Source organism: Anabrus simplex, chromosome 13 (assembly GCF_040414725.1).
Source record: "Anabrus simplex isolate iqAnaSimp1 chromosome 13, ASM4041472v1, whole genome shotgun sequence".
NCBI classification, from domain to species: domain Eukaryota; kingdom Metazoa; phylum Arthropoda; class Insecta; order Orthoptera; family Tettigoniidae; genus Anabrus; species Anabrus simplex.
Window position 1 is genome coordinate 73,491,981 of NC_090277.1, and position 23,725 is coordinate 73,515,705.

General features: G+C 39.3%; 1 protein-coding gene and 1 long non-coding RNA gene across 2 annotated transcripts in view; both read left to right on the forward strand.

Moving 5' to 3' along the window:
- The window catches only part of LOC136884705 (uncharacterized), a 249,355-nt gene that overhangs the window by 63,437 nt on the left and 162,193 nt on the right, over nt 1-23,725 (forward strand). The gene's annotated exons all lie outside the window — the stretch shown is intronic.
- On the forward strand, nt 9,504-11,472 carry LOC136884994 (somatostatin receptor type 5-like). Its single transcript, XM_067157369.2, has one exon. The coding sequence runs from the start codon at nt 9,504-9,506 to the stop codon at nt 10,854-10,856; it is 1,353 nt and encodes a 450-aa protein (XP_067013470.2). The 3' UTR covers nt 10,857-11,472.

Genomic DNA, 23,725 nt, shown 5'->3' on the forward strand with positions numbered 1-23,725 from the left:
CGTCTAATGTTACGGAATAATCTACAACACTCCTTCTTGGTCGTTACATCCGTAATCTGGAAATGTGGGGAAAGAAGATAAAAATGTCAGGCCAAAGTTTTATAAACATCAGAGACGGGAAACTCGCGTCTTATCAAGAGGCTCGTGTAATAAAGAAGAAATATTGTAAAAGGAAAAATAAACACTAAGGATTTATCTCTGAAAAGGGAAGTATTGGGTATGGAATGGCAGGTATTTGCCAGTAATGAGTGGCATTTGTATGCTTTATGATGAGAATGAAAGGAGATGGGTCTGCAAAATGTGGTATGATTTATTTGAAAATTAATGGCGTGTAGTGTAGGCACATTTCCAAATATTTCACTCACCACAACAGCAGTATTCAGATCATTTCTCTTTTTCCTATCCGATAAGGAAGAATAGGAGAAGAATAATAACCGGGCGAAGAAGAAGAAGGAGCAGAAGAACAGAAACAATAATATGAAGCAGAAGATGGAGATGAAGAATGAAAGAAGAAATATTACAAGGAATATAAGAACAACGTAAAAAGGAAATAGAGTAGAAATAATCAATAATAATAATAATAATGTTATTTGCTTTACGTCCCAGTAACTACATTTACGGTCTTCGGAGACGTCGAGGTGCGGGAATTTAGTCCCGCTGGAGATCTTTTACCACTAAATCTACCACACGAGGCTGACGTATTTGAGCACCTTCAAATACCTCCGACCTGGGCCAGAATCGGACCTACCAAGCTGGGGTCAGAAGGCCAGCACCTCAATTGTCTGAGCCACTCAGTCCCACAATAACAATAAAAGTATGAAGAATAATAAGAGAAGAATAATTGTAATAGAAACAAGGATAAAAAAGAATACAAGAAAATAGAAATCCTGCGCTAAAAAAGTGAACACTTAGAATTTATCTCTGAGTATTGGGCATTGAATATCATACATATTTATGTTGACATTATTGTGGTAAATAAAGAATATTAGCCCTGTGTCACCTAGTCAAGCGGGTACCAAACCTAATGTTGATTAACTGCGGTTTCAACCGTTGATCTTCAACTACTTACATGAATATATTTACGTAGATTTAATGAAATTTCTCCACACACGCGTCGTCAATCGCCATACCCGTATCCCCATATTTCATCACTTCTGCAAGGCAGTTGTCGCTTCTCAAAGCGAATGTGCATTTGTTTAAAGAGGCTTCGTTTACGTCTGACTTCTCTAACAAGCGCGCAGCGCGTAGCAGGAGACAAAACAGTCAAGTGAACTTTCGCTCCTCCTGATGTCGCTTCCACGTTTAGCTCCACCAGCATATAATGTCGTATGTCTGAGCCAACAACTCATTCTGTGTTGAAGTTCACTGTTATTCATGTGTTCATCTCCTTGTCTGAATGGTCAGCGTTCGGAAGATTCCGAGTTCGATGCGCGGATGGAGCAGGGATACTCAAATGCTGGCTGGGTTGTTGTATTCGTCTTAATACGTCTGCCATCGCCGGCGAGATCCACTGTGCATATTGTACCCATCTTGCGGGGTGGGATAGATCAAATGTGTTACTTTTATTGGCCTGCGTCGGTTCGAACCTTGACTTTGACAATATCAAAGTGACTGAGGTATGAGCAAGGTTGGTAGCACCACACCTTATACAGACAGTGCCTGTGATAAGAATATTTTGTTCGTAATGTCGGTGGGCTTGTAACAGCAAATTCTGGCTCGTAACCTCTACTTGGGACAAGAAGACAAAATTAATACTGAACATGGTGAAACATAACGCTTCCCCATTAGCAAAGGCGCAACGCCAGGCTCAATCTGTACGCTGAGTACATCATGATGAAATCTCTGTTGATTGAGTCACCTAATGGTTTTAGGATTGGTGGATTGAAGTATGCAGATGACACCACTTCGGTTCCTGAAAGAACATCATAATGAAAGATAGACAACAGAGTGAGAACATGGGCCTGTACCTGAATATTAACAAGACCAAATCATGACAACTGTTTTACCATCGAACATTACGATAAATAATGAGTTAATCAAAGAGATGAATAGTTTCTGTTTGTTGGGGTCAACCATCAGCAGAAGTTTCTGAAGCAGTCCAGATATTCGCCCTTGGAAGAACAGCATTCATAATAATATTTTCTTTTACGTCCTACTAACTACCTTTGTGGTTTTCGGAGACGCCGAGGTGGCGGAATTCAGTCCCGCAGCAGTTCCAGTAATTCTACCGGCACGAAGCTTACGTATTTGAGCACCTTCAAATACCACCGGACTGAGCCAGGATCGTACCTGCCAAGTTGGGGTCAGAGGCTCAGCGCCTCAACTGGCTGAGCCACTCGGCCCGGCTGAGCCGAATTCAAAGGCCTGGATAAGATCTTCAGGTGTTCTGATGTATCTTTGGATACTACAGTGAGAAAGTTTAAGGCATTGGTCTTTCCCGAGCTACATATGGTTGTGAAAGCTGGGCTATAAGGAAACAAGATAGGAACCTTATCGATGCTCTGGTATTTGAGAAGGATACTGCGCATCCCTTGGATATCCAAGAAGACAAATGCATGGTTCATTCGAAAGATCAAATCATATCTGTCTATAGGGGAATTCATTACATGATTACAGCAGATGCTTTGGACACATTGTGAGACGCTCTGATTCACTGGAGAAGACTGTTATGCGTTGGATGGAGGGGCTAGCATTGAGATGGAACATGAACATGTCACTGAAGGAGGGAGTCCAACACCTACACTACGAACCACTACAAAAGCGCGCAATAATGAGTACATCCCTCCACTTGGTCAACAAGGGCAACTTGGCTTAATCCACAATAGGGAAAAGGTCAGAAAACGAAAACAAGGATATGCAGTAATTTCAAGTAACAAACAGTACTGTTCTATGCACCTGAGACAATGTTACCATGGTTACCGCACTGTAATACCTACAGCCTCCGATTTCGTCATAGCGAACAACTGTGGGCCATGGAACTATACGCCAGCGTAAAATTATAATAGTCCTTGAATACCTCGAAGCCTAGCCCATCCGAGTACACTATTTCCCTCACTCAGATTAAAACACTTACGGCATCATTAGCTTTTACAAATACATTATATCATTTTTGTCATTATCTTATTCATAGCGTCCTTTACGCCCTTGAGGCGATTAATATTTTCGTGAAGATGTTGGTTTTGTTTCCTGATTTTCTCATAGTCTCTTTGTGTCTGGCGGGTGACGTCGGTGATTCCTTGGACTTCACTACCTGGACGCCCCCATCCAGGGCATAGCTTCTCTTCTAACGATGGATCGATGATCTCGACCTCTTCTTCCATTCCCTCTTCTTCTTTCGTCGTCGTCGTATCCTCCATCATCTTCTTTATCCTCTCCTTCGTCCTCTTCTCTATCTCCTTCCTCATCTTATTAAGGTGTATTGTTTTCTTCGGGGCCGCGAGCGACCGTTCTGTTTCGAACCGCGGTGCGTTCGGATTCAGATGGCTACTGTTTCGCGACTGCTGTAGCAGTACGCTCTTCGCGCATCTTAGTGATACTGAGTATTGTTTTAACAGGGAGTACAACTGGGCAACCATCCTCCATTACCGCTAGTCATGGGGAAAGCGGAAGGGGCCCCACACTTCGAAAAATGAAAGTATCGGCCAAAAAAGACAAGAGTCACGAAGGGTGTAAAAATTCAACGCTCCCAAGGCCGTACATGCTCTAATACTCCCGTCATCGGAAAAGAAAAAGAGTTGACCAAGGGAGGTCGATAGGATAAATATAAGTGGGCAGCCGGGCATAAGTAAGTGGAACTACTATTAATAATATTAATAATATTAATAATAATAATAATAATAATAATAATAATAATAATTTAAAAGGAAGTAAAACTGGACAACCATCCTCTAATAGCGTTTCTGACTTTGAACTGTTGGTGAATTCAAGGCATAATACCAATATAAAATGATATTGGACATTATAAATTTTCCAGCTAACTCATTCCTGGTTGCCAGCGTTTCGGCCTCGTGTGCTAGGTTGGGCTCATCAGTTGGTGCCTAGCACATCTACCAAGACGCTGGCCAGTGCATACCGTGGAAGCCACTGCGTAGGCTACTTGGAGCCACCGGCAGTGCCAATGCACTATGAGAGACTTTGTCTCTTTATCAAAAATTGATGCCTGCTTGGCTATCAGATGATATAGATGTTGATTCTCATAGGAAATATGAAATATTTGTCCCGAAAGAGTAAATTTATAATACCAATATATTTATGAGTAAATTTATAATACCAATATAAATATATAAATTTACTCATTCGGGAAAAATATTTCAATTTCTCTATGGGAATCAACATCTATATCATCTGATAGCCAAGCAGACATCAATTTTTGGTAAAGAGACAAAGTCTCTCATAGTGCATTGGCACTGCTGGTGGCTCCAAGTAGCCTACGCAGTGGCCTCCACGGTATGCATTGGCCAGCGTCTTGGTAGGTGTGATAGGCACCAACTGATGAGCCCAACCTAGCACACGAGGGCGAAACGCTGGCAACCAGGAATGAGTTAGCTGGAAAATTTATAATGTCCACTAACGGACCATTTATATTGGTATTATAAATTTACTCACTTGGGAAAATATTTCAGATTCCCTATGGGAATCAACACCTATATCAATCCAAGGCATGTCAATGACGGAGTAACTTAATGTAGACTTTTATATTTTCATTACATTCGTAAGTTATGAAATCAAAATTGTCTGATATTTAATTTAATGGGACATTAACATCAAAGATCTAAACAAGTATAATAATAAATATTTGTAGTAATCGTGTAGCCTCACCTACTGTTCGCAGACACTGGTATTTGGTGTGATTCAGGCTACCTGCGTATCACTTCCGACTTCCTGAATTACTCCACAAAATACCAAAATTCAATTAGCCAATACGTCGCTCTCATTTCAATTAAACAACAAATATGTATCCACATCGTGCGGCAAGTAGAACAGAGTGGACTTTATTCCGACCTTCAAAAATGTAAATTCTTCTTCTACCGGGTTCGAACCTGCCATCTTAGTATCCAGACCAGCTATTCAGCTGGTCCACTGAAGGATATAATAATAATAATAATAATAATAATAATAATAATAATAATAATAATAATAATAATAATAATAATAATAATAATAACTTGCACACATTCCTGAACGTCCTAAAGTCTTAAGATCTACAAATATCAAGAGAACAAACCAAGTGCAAATAAAAGTGCTCGGCTCGTTCCAATTTTCCTCTCGACTGCCCTACTGCGTGTCGCGACGGATACACTCAGACGTCTTGAGCAGGAGGATTTGTGCAGGCCCCAGTTCCTCTCCCTGGGGTACCCTCACTGTCTGACACACGGCAGCCGAAGAATATTTTTCTTGCCACTGAATTCTGCTCAGCCATGTGTCCTCAAAATTCTCGGTAGGCTTCCAACACAACTAACCCTGACAGTATACCAATGCCCTATTCATTTTAAATATTTAATAATTCACAAATTAAAACACATGCACGTCTCACGCTCTATATATGTACTGCACAATTCTACTTACAGCATTTCTGTATGCTTAAATACTTACAAGAGTGTATCGTAAAGTTTTAATTATCACCTAGAAGTTATTATGGTATATTGAAATTTTATCAGTGTCATTACTGATCCCTAAGTGCATGACATTAAGAACATCAGCTCAATGTGCCAAAAATGACTGAAGTGTGAAAACTATGAAGCACGCAGCGTGAACAAATCCTGCATTTGAAGGATAATAGCGCCAAGCAAATTCATGATGAAACATTTGGCCATCTCATAGGTAGAAAAGTAACTTCCAATGTGGCCACATGGCGCTCACAGACGATCCAAGACCTGGAAGATCATCAGTCACGTACGATGCGGCCACACTGCTAGTTGCTTTACGTCGCACCGACACAGATAGGTCTTATGGCGACGATGGGACAGGAAAGGGCTAGGAGTGGGAAGGAAGCAGCCATGGCCTTAATTAAGGTACAGCCCCAGCATTTGCCTGGTGTGAAAATGGGAAACCACGGAAAACCATTTTCAGGACTGTCGACACCGGCACACTGAAGGAAGTGCAGTGTTTAATGCCGAAAGACAGACGAACAACCATCCAAACGATCATGAACGAAATTTGCCTCAGGTAAGGTAGTGTGCGGAAAATTATTCTTAACGAAATGCACATGTCTAAGGTGTCTGTACGCTGGGTGCCACGTTTACTAACTAATTTCCAGAAACAAACATGGCGTGGTATCTCAATACAGATGTTGACGCTCTTAGAATAGGACGAAGGGAATGCTTTTGGTCGTTTGGCAACCCTAGATGAATGTTCGATCTACGAATATGATCGCGAGAACAAAATCATGAGCATGAAGTGGAAGCATACTGATTCGCCTCTCCCAAAATGTTAAAGGTGCAAAAATCAGCTGGGAAAGTCATTCTATCTGTTGTTGGAACTATCGAGGAGGCATCCTCATTGATTTCCTTGCAAAGGGACAAACCATTGCTGACAAATAATATAGCAATCTTCTGGGCAAGATGAAAGATGCTCTGAAAAAACGCGCGGCATAATCTCCAGACGCATTCGCCTCCTAGCTAGCAATGCACCAGCTCACGCATCTCAAGTTGCGGTTGGCAAAGTTAGGGCATGTGCTTTTGACATCTTGCAACATCCGCCTTATTCTCCTGATCTCGCACCAAGTGACTTTTTCTTGTTCCAAGAAATGAAAAAATGTAGGATCACCAATTTGACGATACAAATGACGTATTTCTGAATTAGAAGGGTGGTTTAAGCCACAATCTGCATACTTATACAATAACGGCATTCCAAGATTCAAGAATCGCTGAGGAAAGTGTGTAAATCTGGATAATGACTACGCAAAGAAGAGTGAACAACTAAAAATCAAAATAAAGTATATATGTATTTTTAAAGGTGATAATTAAAACTTTACGATACCCCTTCGTATTGTTTTTCGAAGTAACAATTATTACTATTATTAAGTGAAGTCGTATACAGTGCGTAATGTTTTATGTCCATGGTTTGCCTTATGAAACATTTACCAGCAGCCTAACAGTTGAAGACACTCCGGGCGAGTTGGTCGCACCGTCAAGGTCGCGCAGGTCGTGGGTTCGAACTCCAATGTCGGCAGCTCTCAATGTGGTTTCCGTGGTTTCCTATTCCATCGTCGCCATAAGACCTACCTGTATCGGCGCGACGTAAAACAAATTGTAAAAAAAACAGTTGAGGACTATATTGTTGCGCTGCTCACGCTTTAACGTATATTTCCATTGTTGTTTTTCTTCATGTTTGAAGTACAGTTCTCTTGCATCAATGTACAGAGCCTTGCACTGCAAGTTTTAAAAGGAAACCAACACCTTTAACACCTGAAAAATAAGTTACATTTCAGCTTCATTTACTCAGCAATAGACTGCGTTAATGAAATGAAATCTTGTGGAGCAAAAATTAAATATATTTTCAAATGTCGGTGTGAATTTAGAAATGACCTACTATGCATCGTAACGGAAAATAATGTATTCAAAATGGTGGCGGTGTAATTATCATTCTTTAGCCGTTCCAAAGGTAATTTACGCAAATTCAACATTCCTCAATTACTGACATAAATATGTATTACAGCTGGGGGGCAACTGAAAATGTGTGTAACGAAATAATAGGTTCATGTAACGAAATGTGTGAGGTGATGTTACCTAGCAACAGTACCTTGAGAGGTACACAGGCCATCAGTACTTCACGGTTGCTACATTTTATTGAAAGACGTATGATCATTTGAATTTCTCAAAGAGAAATTTATTGACTTTTTGGTTCACTGTACAACCTAGTGCTGCTTCCAGAAATTATTCTAGAATAATTAAAATTTTCTGGATCATAAGTGTTATTTTGACAAGATATTTTAAAAACCACTTTTTTAGATTTGCATGCATAAAATACTGTAGTTTTTTAAAGTATAGGATGAGAGTTACAGCACTGATTCTAGAATATTTTGTTCTTCTTTACATAACGCAAAATACGAAAAATTTCATGTCAATATCTAAAAAATTATCAAAGTTGTTAGGAAACGATTTTGGAAAAGTGTTGCAGATAACAAGAAAATTCTTGCACAAATTGATAGGGGCTTTCCGAACTACTGCTCAAAAATTAAATTGAAAAATTTCATGTTTGAACCTCCAATGTGTAGGTTCCGCCTTAATGATAGAAAGCCGGAAATGTTTAATGAAAACCAGAATGAGAAGCAGGTCAAAACCTAAAGAAAAGGAGATGTAAATATTGTCCCAGGAAAGAAAGTAAGTCAGCAGACTGAAATGTGTATACAGTGTGAATAGTGTACTTTACACAAAGTATATTTAGTTGATAGAATGTAAGAGTAATGAATGAGAAAGTGATACAAGCTTGAAACCGTGCATGGATCGGTGAGTGTTACAGAAACATGAATGTATTGAATCAAAATAAATTCTAGACAACACAAGAAATAAAAGTGTTCAATAATATCTCACTTCAAAGAATAAGAAATACTGTATGTAGCACCTCCATATCACGTCATCTGATGACTTAATAGCGTCGCTAAGGAGAGGGCATACGTCACCGGAAAGAATTTCAATAGAGTATGGTTCCAGTGTATAGGACTCACACCAGGATTATTTGATATGAGAACTGGAAAAGGTCCAAAGGGTGATTTTCGATGACAAATGAGTATTGTTAGGATTATGTTGCAAAGTTTGGGACAGGAAATCCTAGGAGGAAGGAAATGAGCTGCTCGACTAAGTGGTATGTTCCGTGGAATGACATCAGTGGACGAATAAGTTTGGGTTGTGTTTATAAAAGTAGAAAAGATAACAATATGAAGATGAAGTTGGAATCCATGATAACAAATATGCGTTTATAAGAAGAGGAGTTAGGAAGTGGAATAATTTACGAAGGAAGATGTTCAATAAATTTCCATATTCCTTACAATTATTTAATAAAAGACTAGGTAAACAACATATAGGGTATCTGCCAGGTGAGCGACTGCCCTAAATGTAGATCAGTGGTGATTGATTCACTCCATATAAGCACTGCGGAGAGGCCTGGAGTTGATTTCAGGCTTTTGGCACGACACCTATTGATTTAAGATTGCATACCACCACGTCTGCTACCCTGCCGGCCATCAATCTGATCGTGAAAAATTTTCCCCATGTAGACTTTACACCTTAATGAGCATTGACTATCAATCAGGCTGTTACTTATACTGTATGTACAGTATTTTATAATGTTGTATGCCACCATGATCTACCTGCATTATCCTCTGAATATCTTACTTAAACTGAACATATTTTAATGACATATTTCTTTTTGTTTCAGTGTTCGTCTACTGGTCAGCAACATCGAAAAGAAGACTAACGTGAAGTACCTGCAATAAACATCCAAGATGGGTTCCAAGTAACAAGATATTGAGACAACTCAAAGGACCAGTTCATATCAACGATATAATGTATGGTGATCCAGACCTGAAGATGGCGTACAACTTGAGCGACATCAGCAATTACTCGTCGGCTACGCTGATGGACGACATGTTTATTAGCGACCCGCCATTCAATGTCAGCGCCTGCGACAGCAATGTGACGAGTTGTTTGAACGAAACGATGCCGATGACGTATTGCGACGTCGAGCAGCCGACGCTGTATCTCGTCACGCAGATCCTGTACGCCATAGTGTGTGTAATGGGTCTCCTAGGCAACACACTTGTCATCTACGTGGTGCTGCGCTTCTCGAAGATGCAGACCGTCACTAACCTGTACATCGTGAACCTCGCCATTGCAGATGAGTGCTTTCTCATTGGAATACCCTTCTTGCTGACTACAATGAGTTTTCAGTATTGGCCTTTCGGCTACTTCATGTGCAAGGCCTATATGACCACGACAAGCATCAACCAGTTCACCAGCAGCATATTCCTGACCATCATGAGCGCTGACAGATATATCGCCGTGTGTCATCCAATATCTTCCCCCAAAGTTCGGACTCCCGTTATTTCTAAGGTGGTATCACTGACGGCGTGGCTAGCGAGTGCCATGCTTGTAGTTCCAGTGTTTATGTACGCCAGCACAATGGACAGAGAAAACGTCATCAGTTGTAATATTCTCTGGCCTGAAAGTGAACACATCAGCGGTCAAACAGCCTTCACTCTGTATTCCTTCATCCTAGGCTTCGCCATCCCCTTGATCTTGATATTTGTATTCTACTGTCTCATCATCCGTCGTTTACAGACAGTAGGACCCACTAACAAGTCTAAGGAGAAGAAAAAGTCGCACAGGAAGGTAACCAAACTGGTTTTGACTGTAATAACTGTGTACATGATTTGTTGGCTGCCGTACTGGATCACCCAAGTTTCGCTAATTTTTACGCCACCAAAGCAATGCCAGTCAAAAATAGCTGTCACAATATTCTTATTCGCTGGATGTCTAAGTTACTCAAATTCTGCCATGAATCCTGTTCTGTACGCTTTCTTGAGTGAGAACTTCAAGAAGAGCTTCCTGAAGGCATGCACGTGTGCCGCAGGGAAGGACGTGAACGCCACCTTGCACATGGAGAACAGTGTGTTTCCAAGGAGACACAAGCGGGGAGGTTCGGAGAGGTTCCGCCAGGGGACGGCCAAGGGAGCGGCTGGAGCTGGCCCAGCGCCTCTGGGACCTGAGGCCGGCGAGGAGGTGGGGGAGAAAGGACCTCTGGTGAGCAGGACGGAACACTCCACCACCGCCATCACGATGACGTCACGCTCCAACATCACGTCCAGCACCGATGCCAGGGAGATCTCGACGACGAAACCGAACCAGAAGTATGTATGAGACGAAGTGTCCGAAGTCACATTCTTATCGGATGTGGCGGAGACGGTGCTATGATAGCATCAAGTGAACTGTTCTCTAACAAACGAGGTGCTAGTTCGTTCATTACCGCTCGTTCTCAACAGAATTCAAACTGATCGGTCACACAAACTGGGAATAATCCTAAATATCTTATCAGTTATCTTTAAAATATGAATAACTAGAGTTTAAGACCTCTGGTTCAGGACTGAAGTACCTGGCAATAGGAAACTGTTTACACCCAATCTCGTTCCAAGACTTTACCTCTGAATATGAGCATCAGTTCATTAATCCCTTCCTCATAAGGATGCTAAAAGACTCAACTCTGAGGTCGGTTGACCATACTTTCTCCCATATGAATGCCTTAACGCAAAACCATTCCTTCAGTTAACATGCAGTCCACACTCTTAGGTCTGACAGATGATACAGACAATTTTAAGTTTAATTTTCATCAGCTTAAGACTCGGCGATTCACCGAAGACATTTCATTATTTAAATTCCGTTCCTAGAGAAGAAAAATGCTTTTTCATATATTATATGGACTCAAGCTTAAAATTTAACAGCCAAATTAGCGCATAATCCTTTACGGATAGGGAAATAAATTTACTACCCGCGTCAAAAATTCAACAATGAATGTTTTTTTAAATGTTACAGTTGAACATCCATTTTATCTTGGATTATATTTCTTATATGACTTAATTATTCTATTCTAGAAGGTACGATCGCATAAAGGCTAATACAATAGTAGCAGGAAATCTCTATCTTGTATTTTTATTTTTGTTTTGATTTTAGTAACCGTCGAAGGTACATCAGCGATGTAACGTGAGATGAATTGAGGGGGCGAAGTTAGCTAGGAGTAAATCCAACAAGGCGAGATCTAAAATATGATGTATTCACTCCATCCCTTTCAAAGCTGATGATATCGTTCGGATTATTTTATGTATCACTTTCTCGTTTGATGTAAATTAGTGCTATCTAGTATTTCAGAATATATTTTCTCTCCCATTTTGATTTTAGAAAGAGTGTATGTTTAATTTTTACATCCACTATTATCTTCTTCTTCTTCTTCCTTAATGTGTTTACACTCCAGCGTTCGTTTCTCCCTCGGACCAGCGAGGGATCCCACCTCTACCGCCTGAAGGGCAGTGTCCTGGAGCGTGGGACTTTGTGTCGGGAAATACAATTCGGAAGGAGGACCAGTAGCTCGCACAGGCGGCCTCACCTGCTATGTAGGAAGGATGGGAATATTGGAAGGGATAGGCAAGGAAGCATCCATGTCCTTAAGTTAGGTACCATCCCGGTATTCGCCTGGAGAAGTGGGAAAGCACAGAAAACCACTTCGAGGACGGCTGAGGTTGGAATCGATATACGCTCTATTCAGATGACCTCCAGAGGATGAGTGGATCAGTTTCATCCCTCGTAACACTTTCCAAATTTTGTGGCAGAGTCGGGTATCGAACCCGTGCCTCCAGGGATGGCAAATAATCACACTATCCACTTTCTCGTTTCCTGTAATAATAATTGTATGCCTTCAGCTACACCGGCAAGTATTTTAATGCGACGCCATCTGGCTGCCTGCTCGACGTTCCACTTCACTCTACTAGACGGCAGAATAAACAGAATCTCTCTTGAGATTCTTACACACCGACATCGATCGACATAGCGTGTGTAATGGACTCTTCCCAACACATCAAAAATCCGACTACCTCTGCCAAGTTCGAACCCATTATCTTGGGTTCCGGAGACCGACACTCTACCACTGATCCACGGAGGCAACTATCGTTCCCTTTGAAATGGCATCTCTACCCTGTTTTTCAGAATATATTTTCTCCCTCGTTTTAATTTTAATAAGAATGCATTTTTAATTTTCCCATCCATTACTTTGTTACAAATAATTACTTGTAAAAATAGAAGAGCTTACTTTAAAAATAAAGTTCGAAGTCCTTATTTCACATAATTGAAAATCTACCTAATATTTGAGTAGGGTTTCTACAGCTCTTCAACAAAACAAATCATGTCAATGCAAGTTACAGATTTTTGTTAGAGTGCTTAGAAAATTGGTTATTGACAACACTAGGGAAAGATGTGCTGGAAACTGTTAAACAGTTCAAGGTAGGAGAGTTAGAGACATAAGAGGCAAACTAAGTACTTTATATCAATCAAAGAACTTTGCGCAGTTAGTTGAGATGTCTGTTTATATCAGTGATTGCCTTAACGCATATGCCTTTTGAAGTGGATGAGCTAAATACCTCACCACTGTTGGGAGTAGACTCGAATTCCCCGCATTGTACACTCAACGGAACGGCATTCCGCACCTTTGAGTTTTAACTGTCTGTACAGTGAGTCAACTGCCTTAAGTTCCTTGAATCGATTTGTCGGTACAACGGTGTGCCATATATGTAATAACTATCCTTTAAACTTAAAAATATCCATTAATGAAATATAATATTCATATTGTAGCACTGGAGACAAAACACCAGCATCCTTAGGAAGACGATTATGAACAGCAAACTTCTTGACAGAAATTGGAGTGCATTAACTAGTTCTTCTATCCAGTGATTTTGACAGTCACCTCCCAGTTCTAAGCTAAAAGTTTCTCCCTATGGCCTAAACCAGTATCAAAAACAAAATATACAAAATCTATGTGTGTAAGTATTGAATGTATTGCGTTAATTCAGAATAATCGAAACGTATATCAACTTGCTAATTAATAAAGTGATGGCGAGTGAACTAAGTGATCAAATAATTGTGTGATACGTGTAGCAAAGTATACTGGAAGAACAAGACAGATATACATATTACATGATAGTATTCAAACAAAGGAATTCACTACAAGAAAATATTAATTGTCGTAGAAAATTGTGTAGACATGGGAGTAGGAAACAATGAATACTACTTGTTAGACGTGTGTGTGTTGACTGGTTGTATAAACTGCAGGCGAGTGTCACCTCCTGCTGTCTTACTGTTGCTGATAATCGGTGCAAAATAAATTAGAAGACATATTTAGTATTCCAGTTGTTGTCTGTACAAATGATAATATTCCGATCACATCGTTGTTTTTATCGGTGGTATAAATGTTTAGTTCCTAGCGTATTATTTCGTAAATTACTTTTATAATCGTAAAATTGGCACAGACTTCATGCTATGTGGTCAACATATCCAGAAAAGTAAACAGAATCCTGAATAACAGAACGTGAAGAAAATATCGCGGTATTTTCTGAGGAAGGCACAACTAATTTCATTCTTGGTTGTACGGTGCAAGATTTAGGTGTGCAGAAATCAGTAAAAGGAAATTTTATTCGTTTTCCATTTCCACAAAGAAAAAGTTTGACTTGTGTTTTGCTGCAGTTCTTCTTTCCCTACCTAATATCAAACAAAGCGAATATCATTAGTAAGCACTCATATAAATATGACAGAACGTTTAAAACAGCTAAATCTCCTAGGTCCTTTAATTTAGTGAGACCGTGCGATCAAATTATGTTTAATTTATGATCTTAAATACATGTTCTCTCAAAGACGAACGAATGAAAATGACAATCTATGAACACACTTCAGATTTAATTTATCTGACCACATTACCTTCAGCAAATTCTTTGCGATAGTCTAATAGTGTTTATAAGACGCAATGATCATGGGATAAGGTAAGATAAACTAATTGGGCCTGTCGGATTTAAGGCAATCACTTCTCCTATAAGGAAATATTAAATAAATTTGTACACAATCCATGAATCGATTCACGGATAGAGTTAAAGGGTGACACTAACAGTAATTCATAACGCCAGTTCGACATTCCCTCATCGTAGAACGTGCTACATCATTAGCTTCGAAGATATTTAGCCATATTCATGCCTCATTACCTTGCCCGTTGCCACATTTCACGTTAGATTTGGAACCCGAAAATCCATCCTAGAACAAATATCTAAAAGTTCCTCTCACTGGGCTAAATAATAATTCAGTTTATTACTTTGTATTATAGATATCATCTGCGAAACAGCTCTGTTTCAGCACTGAAATGGCACACTGGCTTAAGTTCTGTTTCAGCATTTAACTTGAATCGACTGAGAAATTATGTCCTCTTTAGAAGTATTACAGTTCGCAACACTGTTGCGTTCAATACATCTTCGATTTTGTAATTCCCTAAGTGTCTTGAGTGTTATCTTGACTTCTATCAGCACGTGGGCGGACGTTAATGTGCAAAGAGGTTACAATTCAATCTTCTATAACGAGTTTCCAGAGCCCCACCCAATTCTCACAACGTATCTGTCGGAATATTTGCATAACAAGAACGAGTTTTGGAAGGTGTATTGACAAAACCTTCCAACATCACCGTATTGAGGTAACCAATACTCGAACAATGTGTTAACTTATTTATCAACAGTCTTGATGTTCCTTTCCTAAACATGCAACTCTTCCTTCAGAAGCGTACCGAGTGTTGCACCATCGCTTGTACCATAAGCTCCGTGACGGATTAAATTTCAAACAGTAGCAACGGCCGTCTAGGCTCAAAACCACTTTTTAAACGATGTTCATAAAATTTAAGCACCTGGTCTTTAAAAGCGTATCTTTATGGAACTCTGTCTCCAGAACTTGGTGCTAGTTTGACGACGTTCAGAGCCAGATAAATATAATCTCTCCTATTTCTTATGAGATATCTGTGCCATACTCAACACGCAAACACACTACGAAAAATTCCATTTGTGCAGGTTTGCTTGTCTTATTCGTCACTGCATTGCCCTAAAACATTGTTTTCAAAAAACACACTCAGGAAATAATCATTGATCAGCCTTGCCACCCTGAATGCTCACATTAAAACAGAAGATATTTTAAATCATTGTCATTCTAGGACAAATATTTAAACAAATAAGGAGACTGAAAGACAGATTAAAGCAGAACTAATACACAGAAAAGAATCTAAATATGGAAAATTGAAATTTTAATCAATTCCTTAATAAAACATTGCATTAAAATTGCCTCCCTAATCCTTAAAATAGCCATCCATATCATATATTTTAACTGTGCTGAATAATTGTGTTTAAAAATATTGGATTATGAACAAAGATAAACAGTTTCACTACGTATAGTTGATCATCTTAGTTCATATTACCGAGACACTCACATAATAATATTAATAGTCGATGTTATGTATTCTAAACTTCGTATTGGATATAGTGATGTTCCTCTGCCATTTAAGCAATGTTAAACAAATATTGTGTGTCCACAGAATTTTATGTAAAAGTTACAGAGCAATGGAAATATCCGTACGTCAATTCTGATATGTATGTTCCTACAGAATGATTTGTTTGAATGTGAAATAATTATTATATGTTTATAATGATAAGAAAATAAATTGATCAGGGTAATGAATGAATGTTGAAATTTTATCTATATTCTGTTCTTACTGTCCAACATATATCCTACAGAACGCTCTGATAGTGGTAAAAGATGTTCTCGTTAAAAAAATATACAGTGTGGTACGTAAATCACGAATGGGTAGAAGTACCTCATACGTTTTGTTTGTACAAGGATATATTCTTTTCGTATCCCTATGTTCTTAAAACCAGGAAAGTCGAGTACGAAACAGTGGACAAAACTTACTGAACTTAAAGTTACAAATAATTAGTAAAATATTGTGAGATTCGGAGCCTTGAATTTCTTTCTTCTGGGGATTTCGATGGTCTACGACAAGTACCCAACAAACTTTGGATTCAGTTATGAAAATTGCTCTGAAAATTATTCCGTTCTTTTTGGGAATCAAATAATATTTTTTCAAGCGACAATTTTTTTCACAAATATTGCCCAAAATACCTATCATTTATGTAATATTTTTGACAGAAATATTCACATGTATTCCAAGACAAGGAAATTATAAATTATTGAAGTCGGTGCGTGACTTCCTATATTTCTGCAGCTGATGATAATTCATCATGCATATTATATTTTCCTTTCCTCATTATTTTCATAAGAGACTTATACAACGAAGATCTGCGACCTCATAGAACTTATAATCCCAAAAAGTCAATAATTTAAATTCTTAGGGAACTTACTTAATACATTGCTCACATTTTCTTGCGCTTGAGAGGCCAGATTCTCTGTGCTCCTCCTCTACCCAATGGCATCTTGGTATCAATCCAAGTGTTGACCATGCCCGATGTTGCTTTATTTACGACATCTCACTGGATGTTGTTCCACTTTTAAATTCGATCATAATGCAGTTAATAATATACTCCACCCCTTACAAACAACAAAAGTTGCTAATTTTGATGCAATTAAATTTAATGTGGCATTGGTTTACTCCATCAGTTCAGAGTTTCTCATGTTTCTTTTAAATTCGACTGCAACTTCGACAGGGCATTCCTGTATTCTCATTGGTCTATCGTTGTACTTGTTCATAAGTTGGGGTTCTTATTTCCACGAAGCATGGACTCTTGAAGCTAATGCTACCAGCCCCACATACCGTATCATTCCACTCATCCAGGTATTAATTGGAGACTGTATAGTCTGGCTTTCTGCATAACAAATTGAATTTAATTACATTTCACGTCGTCAACAGAGACGAACCGTATAGGTAGATTATAAGCTGCGGGAAACTGCGCTATGCTAAAGTAAAAGGTAAAAACAAAGAAATCACAAACACATAAAAATATTGACCAAAGATCATAAAACTTATTTAGACACGCTCAAAGATGACTGTATTAGAGCACCTGAAAAAAAAGACTGGAGTTTTATTTGTAAACGTTGAAAGAATATATAATAAACTCAACAATTTCAATTAAAAAATTCATTGCCTTAAAGGCAACCAGAACATGAATAAAAATATATATTTCATTTCCTTTTACGAACGTCAAAAGGATCGCATTTCATTTCGACGTAATTTCCTGTACTTTAAAAGAAAAAGGTAGACGAGTACATACAAACAGTAAACAGTAAACATGTAAACCCAAACATTTCACAAATACAAAAAAATGGAAATGATTATTACATTTATATACATCAAAAGGATTATTTACTCGGTAGAAAAAGTTTGATACATCCAAAAAAAGAGGTCGGAAAGAAACACAGACAAGAATTAAATTGAGTTTTTGCTAACTAAAAAGACAGTTCCTTTTACAAATAACGTCCTTTTACAATTATTAAACTAAACCACCAAGTAAACACAGCTCAGTTAGTTGGGTGCTCGAAAGTAACAGGAGGGTCGAAAAAAAGCGATATTCAGTCCAAACTCCCGGCTATCTCTCTCCTTATCTGTGAGTGCAGCAGTAGATGCAGACGATGAACCTAGTTACATCTTCGAAGAGAAAGTCAACGATCAGCAGCTCCATCACCCGGGCTGTTGGAGGCTTAGTGGCAGCCACTCAAACCCTTTCATCCCTCACGAGCTGATGGTGGTAAGAGATGGTCTTCATGAGGTCCCCAGCGACTGTTTCGCCATCTACAGCCAATAGACGCTGCAGAACTGTTGAGTTGTATGTCCCACTGCTCACAACTGTCGATTTGTTTGCACTCACTGTATTCTCTGGCACGTTCTCCTGCAAAATTCTTGGATTTAATCGATTACTCCTATTTTCCTCCATCCACCTGGATGCGTTTACGACAGTTCCTGATCCATTTAAACCGAAGATCTCAAGACATTCTACAAATTCAGGACAATTGTAAACATTTCAACTGAGTAGCTGTGCAGGTTCCACAAGACAAACTTAAAGATACCACCAGCATCACATCAGCGTCACGCAGCTAGACTAATTTTCCTGCATCGTGATATCTCGATTTCAATAAAATAGTGTACACTGCATCACTCGTCATGACACCACAGGTTATTGAAATGAATTTCAAAGAATAGAGTGCCCTTTTAACCATATATTAAATTTTTAGATGTAATTTATAGGCGCACAGTTATGAAGAAGAACATTCTATTCATTTCCGTATGACGCTCAAATTTCTACGCGGGGCACAGCACAGGACCGAAGCGATCGACGTATTCTACCTCCAAAAGAATCAAGCATAAACTCTATCCAGCACAACAGTTATGCTATGAGACTTGCGTAAGCATTAGGAGCACGGTCTATTAGAAACCCTAGAATTTATGTTGCTTTCGCTACATTCCGGAAGAGCGGGCTGGACACTTTCTTCTGGCTCTACTAATAATGCATAGCATAAAAATGTAATGTTGTATTTATGCACAGAAAAAGAATGCCTTTCCTTGAAAGCAACGTTCTCAGTATCTCTATGAAATCTTAGGTAACTGAAGATTGAAGTTGGCAGCAGACACTTGAAATCTGGGAGCGCTTAACGCGAGAGTGCTCTATCAAAAGACACGTCAAAAAACTTATTTTAATGGCAAAATTCTGACTCATCTTTGTGTCCACAAAACTATATTCAAATTACAAGAACATTGGATACAGATTATTATTATTATTATTATTATTATTATTATTATTATTATTATTATTATTATTATTATTATTATTATTAATGGTTAATACGTAGTTGTGGCAATACTAGTAACCCTACATCGAATGTTGCTGAAATGTGAACATGTGAACATGGTCGTCGAGTAATATTTAGTTTCTTGACGAATCCTTAGCAATGCACGTACAATTATTGAAGTGAATACTCACGCCGTGTTGTGAAGCTATAAACGTGTTGCGCTCGTTGCAGAGAAGACGTTCCTCCCAATTCGGGCAGGTTACGGGATCGAGTTACTTGTGTATTCATTTTACTCATGTGCAGAAGCCAGTGTATGATATCCCCGTTTCTAGCCTGGCAGGGTAGCTCAGGCAGTAAAAACGATGCCCTCCTGAGCCCAGGTTGGCAGAGCCCGGTAGAATTTGATGGTGCTCAAGTACGTCAGCCTCATGTGGGTTTTAGTAACGGACCTCATATTGTCCAAAATTCCGGCACCTCATCTTCTCTGAAAACCTTAGAAGTATTTCTGTAAACACACTAGCTTTTATAGACACATTGAGAAAGATGTATTCAACGACAAGTGTTCTTGTACTATGCATAAACACAATATCATATTTTTATGCTATGCATGATTAGTAGGAGTTAGGCAAACTACCCTGCACAACAGTACTGATACGAGATTTGCATAAACAGTAGGAGTACTAACTCCCGAACAGCGGACTGGAAGACACATCCTACAAGCCATTATTATTTTATTATTTCGTTTCCGCCGGCTACGGACCACGCTATTTCAACCGTTTTATGTCTTGAGCTTTAACAATCCCTCATCCTCCTTCGGTGAGCTTCCTACCGTTCTTCGGTCCGCGTCTTACCTGTCTTCATTTTAGGTTTTGTTCCAAAACTCTGAAGATCTTCAAGTTTCTTCTTTAAAGGGTCACGTTGCAAGATGTCACCACGTAAGATCCCCAATTCTTGTAAATCCTTTACCACCTCGGTGAACCAGATCACTTACAAAGTAGACAAAGATTCGAGTGGACAATCTGTCTGGTCTCATTCGTGTTAGGTAACCATACAAAAGCCGGCCCCGCGGTGTAGGAGTAGCGTGCCTGCCTCTTACCTGGAGGTCCCGGGTTCGATTGCCAACCAGGTCCAGCAAGCTTTTTACCTGAATCTGAGGTCCACTAAGCCTACGTGATTACAACTGAGAAGCTATGTGACGGTGAGATAGCGGCCCTGATCTAGAAAGCCAAGAATAACCGACGAGAGCATTCGTCGTGCTGCCCACACGACACCTAGTAAACTACATGCTTTCGGGCTGAGCAGCTGTCGTTTTGTAGGCCATGGTCTTCGGGGCTGTTGGTCCTGGGGTTTGGTATTTTTATGATTAGTAGAGTGCGGACGCTAAGGCAAACTAGCCTGTTTAACAGTTCTGCTATCAGATTTGCATAAACATTGGGGGTACGGCCTAAGGGAACCCCCTCCCCCAGAAGTTATGTTGGTCAGGCTACATTACGGAAGAGTCGTTAGAGGGCACTTCCTACTAGCTATTATTATTATTAGTAGTAGTAGTAGTATTAGTAGTATACACCGATAATAATAATAATAATAATAATAATAATAATAATAATAATAATAATAATAATAATATAAAAATTCGTAATACTACTTCGGCTCGTGTTGTGGAACTTGGCACTGTTTCTCTGGTTCGCTGATTTGAATCTCGCTAGACAAACAAAGGAACATCTGTAATAGCCTGCCTGGTGAAAAGTCGAGCTAAGCTCATCCGGTTTGCCGCTGCAATTGCGTAACGAACCAACTCTTAGCAATGTGTACCTTTCTCCTTCAATTAGCGAGCTCGAAACTCTAATTGGCTTCTCGGATGTTCTCTAATGAATACGGACTGTACCTCTATTGATACTGCACTTCCATAATGCATCATTATTTGCCTGAACGCGAGCTTCCCGGCTGAGAATAAAATCGGAACGCTCCATGGTTTGAAGAGTTCTTCGTCGTATCTGAAAGTAGTGTGTCGCGTAGGCTTCCCTGTATCCTTAAGAAGGAAAAACGCAACCATCTATACGTAACTCATTTCATTACCACCTTGTGTCTTGATATAATAATTTTGATTCTTATTATATTCATATTTACTGTATATTTTTAATTGAGTAATTATGACGCCGAGGTGCCGGAATTGTGTCCCAGAAGGAGTTATTTTACGTGGCGCTAAATCTAACAATACGAGCTAAAGTATTTTGGCACATTCAAACACCACGGGACCTCGCGCGGGTCGTATTCGCCAACATGGGCTCAGGAGGTCAGCCAGCACTCCACCGTCTGGGCCACTCAGCCTGGCTATTCTTATTCTTATTCTTATTTTATTCTTATTCACACTAACCTTTTCTCAATTATTTGCAGTCGGCACTGCATTTCCACTAAGCCGTATTCTAACAGGACCCCCTTCCTCACACGAATACTATGTGGAGGAATGTATTCACTACGGAGTGTTCCCGTTTTCGGTGTAAATCAAGTCAAACAACCAGCCCCCGAGCTCCATGAATAAACCAGATCGGCCACAATATTATTCCCGGTCGGATATCGAACTTGGAGTCCTCTGACCCGAAAGCCACTATTCTAACCATTCACCAAATTATTCACCAATTATTATTATATTCGTTTTACGTTCCACTAACCACTTATACGGCTTTCGGAGACGCCGAGGTGCCTGAATTTCGTCACGCAGGATTTCTTTTATGTGCTAGTACCGACTCTAGGCTGAGGTATTCGAGCACTTTCAAATACCACCGGACTGAACAAGAATGGGACCTGCAAAATAATAATGATAGATATCTTCATAATGAACTGATACAATTTTCAGCGTTCATACTGCAATCCTCTGTCAATTAACAAAGATCCTCTACAATCATAAGTTTGCAAACTAATTTCTTTAAATTTTCACAGCTTTTATCTTGAAATCATTATAAACGGAGTTAACATTCCTCACTGCGTCTTCCCTCTACTTCTGTTAACACCGTTCTTATACGCCTGTGTAACTTATCGTCCTCCATTCGCTTCACATCACCCATACCATCGAAGCCAAATGATAAACACTGGTTCATCCACCGATTTGTTTCTAACTTAGCTTTCATCACGTCATCACCACGGAAGGGATCTTTAGGCATTGACTGAACAAGGCGCAAGTATCATCTAGCCGCGGAACAGTTACGTCAGTGAGTTGCAAATATTTTAGGAGCTCTGATACTTCAGATAGGTAATATTTATGCAAATCTCTCTGCAGAACCGTTGTGCGCGTAGAGGACATTGCGCCTTGTTTAAATGCGTTTGCATTCTAATCTATTAGTGCGTAAAGATCCTAGTGATCACATCTTCAGTGGTTCTCTCGAGCCTATGGATTGTTTTCCTTAACGTACTTCAGCAACTATCACAGCTTTGAACCAACGCAATTACAGTTCCACAGGGCAGCGCTAAGTTTGTGTATCTTCCCTGTTTGCAAGTAGATCCTTCGAGCAGTTCTCAAGCACTATCAGAGCTTCAACAGGACATGTGTTGGTAATTAGTGGAGATGTTAGAAAATAGATAATATTGGATGTGTTGATGGTCGTTGTGTAATTACGGACCAAAGAGTATAGTTTATAAAACCAGATAATGTGTAAAATCATGAAATGGAAGTGTATTTATGTCATGACATGATTGTTTCTGTTACATTCTATGTAACCTCGTGGGTGAATTTCCTTCTGAATTTCTGAGATCTTAAATTTTTTCTACAGATAGAAACATTAATTTTTCAATGAAATATGCCCCCAAAAGTAAATCTTAAAGCTGATGTTTGTAACATAACAACTTGGAATGACTCTAGACACGAACAAGTTGTAATAAAAGGTTTCACTACCAATCTTTTATCATTTTGGCTATGCTACACAAAACGTAAATTGGATAAAAGAAGATACTGTCTGATCCTTTTCTTCCTTCCTTTATCGATTTTGACTTATATTAATACCACCTATGCATTCGTTTCCCCTTCTTACCTCCTTCCTTTCTTGCCTCCAATAGTTCTTCATTATTTCACTTTGATTTTCCTCTTCTTTTCTGTCGTTCCTCCTTTTCCTTCTCATGGAAACCCTTGCATTTTTGTATCAGCCTCGTAAAAGTTCTTCTGTTCTGTATTACATCTCCTGTTATTACCATCTCTGCCATATCTTTATTCTTTTAAATCACTGATTGTGAGTCTGGCATTATCCAGCCACATTACGTGGCCAAATAACTTCTTGATTTTATCAGACATCTGTTCACAGGTCTTCATTCTTTCTTTCCATGTCTGAACTCCCCATTTTCAGTCTTTAATAGGCCCTAGATTTTTCTTAGAATTTTCTTTTCCGTTTTCTCAAACTCCATTATTTCTCCTGTTTTGTGGGGAGCATACACTGTAGCATAGT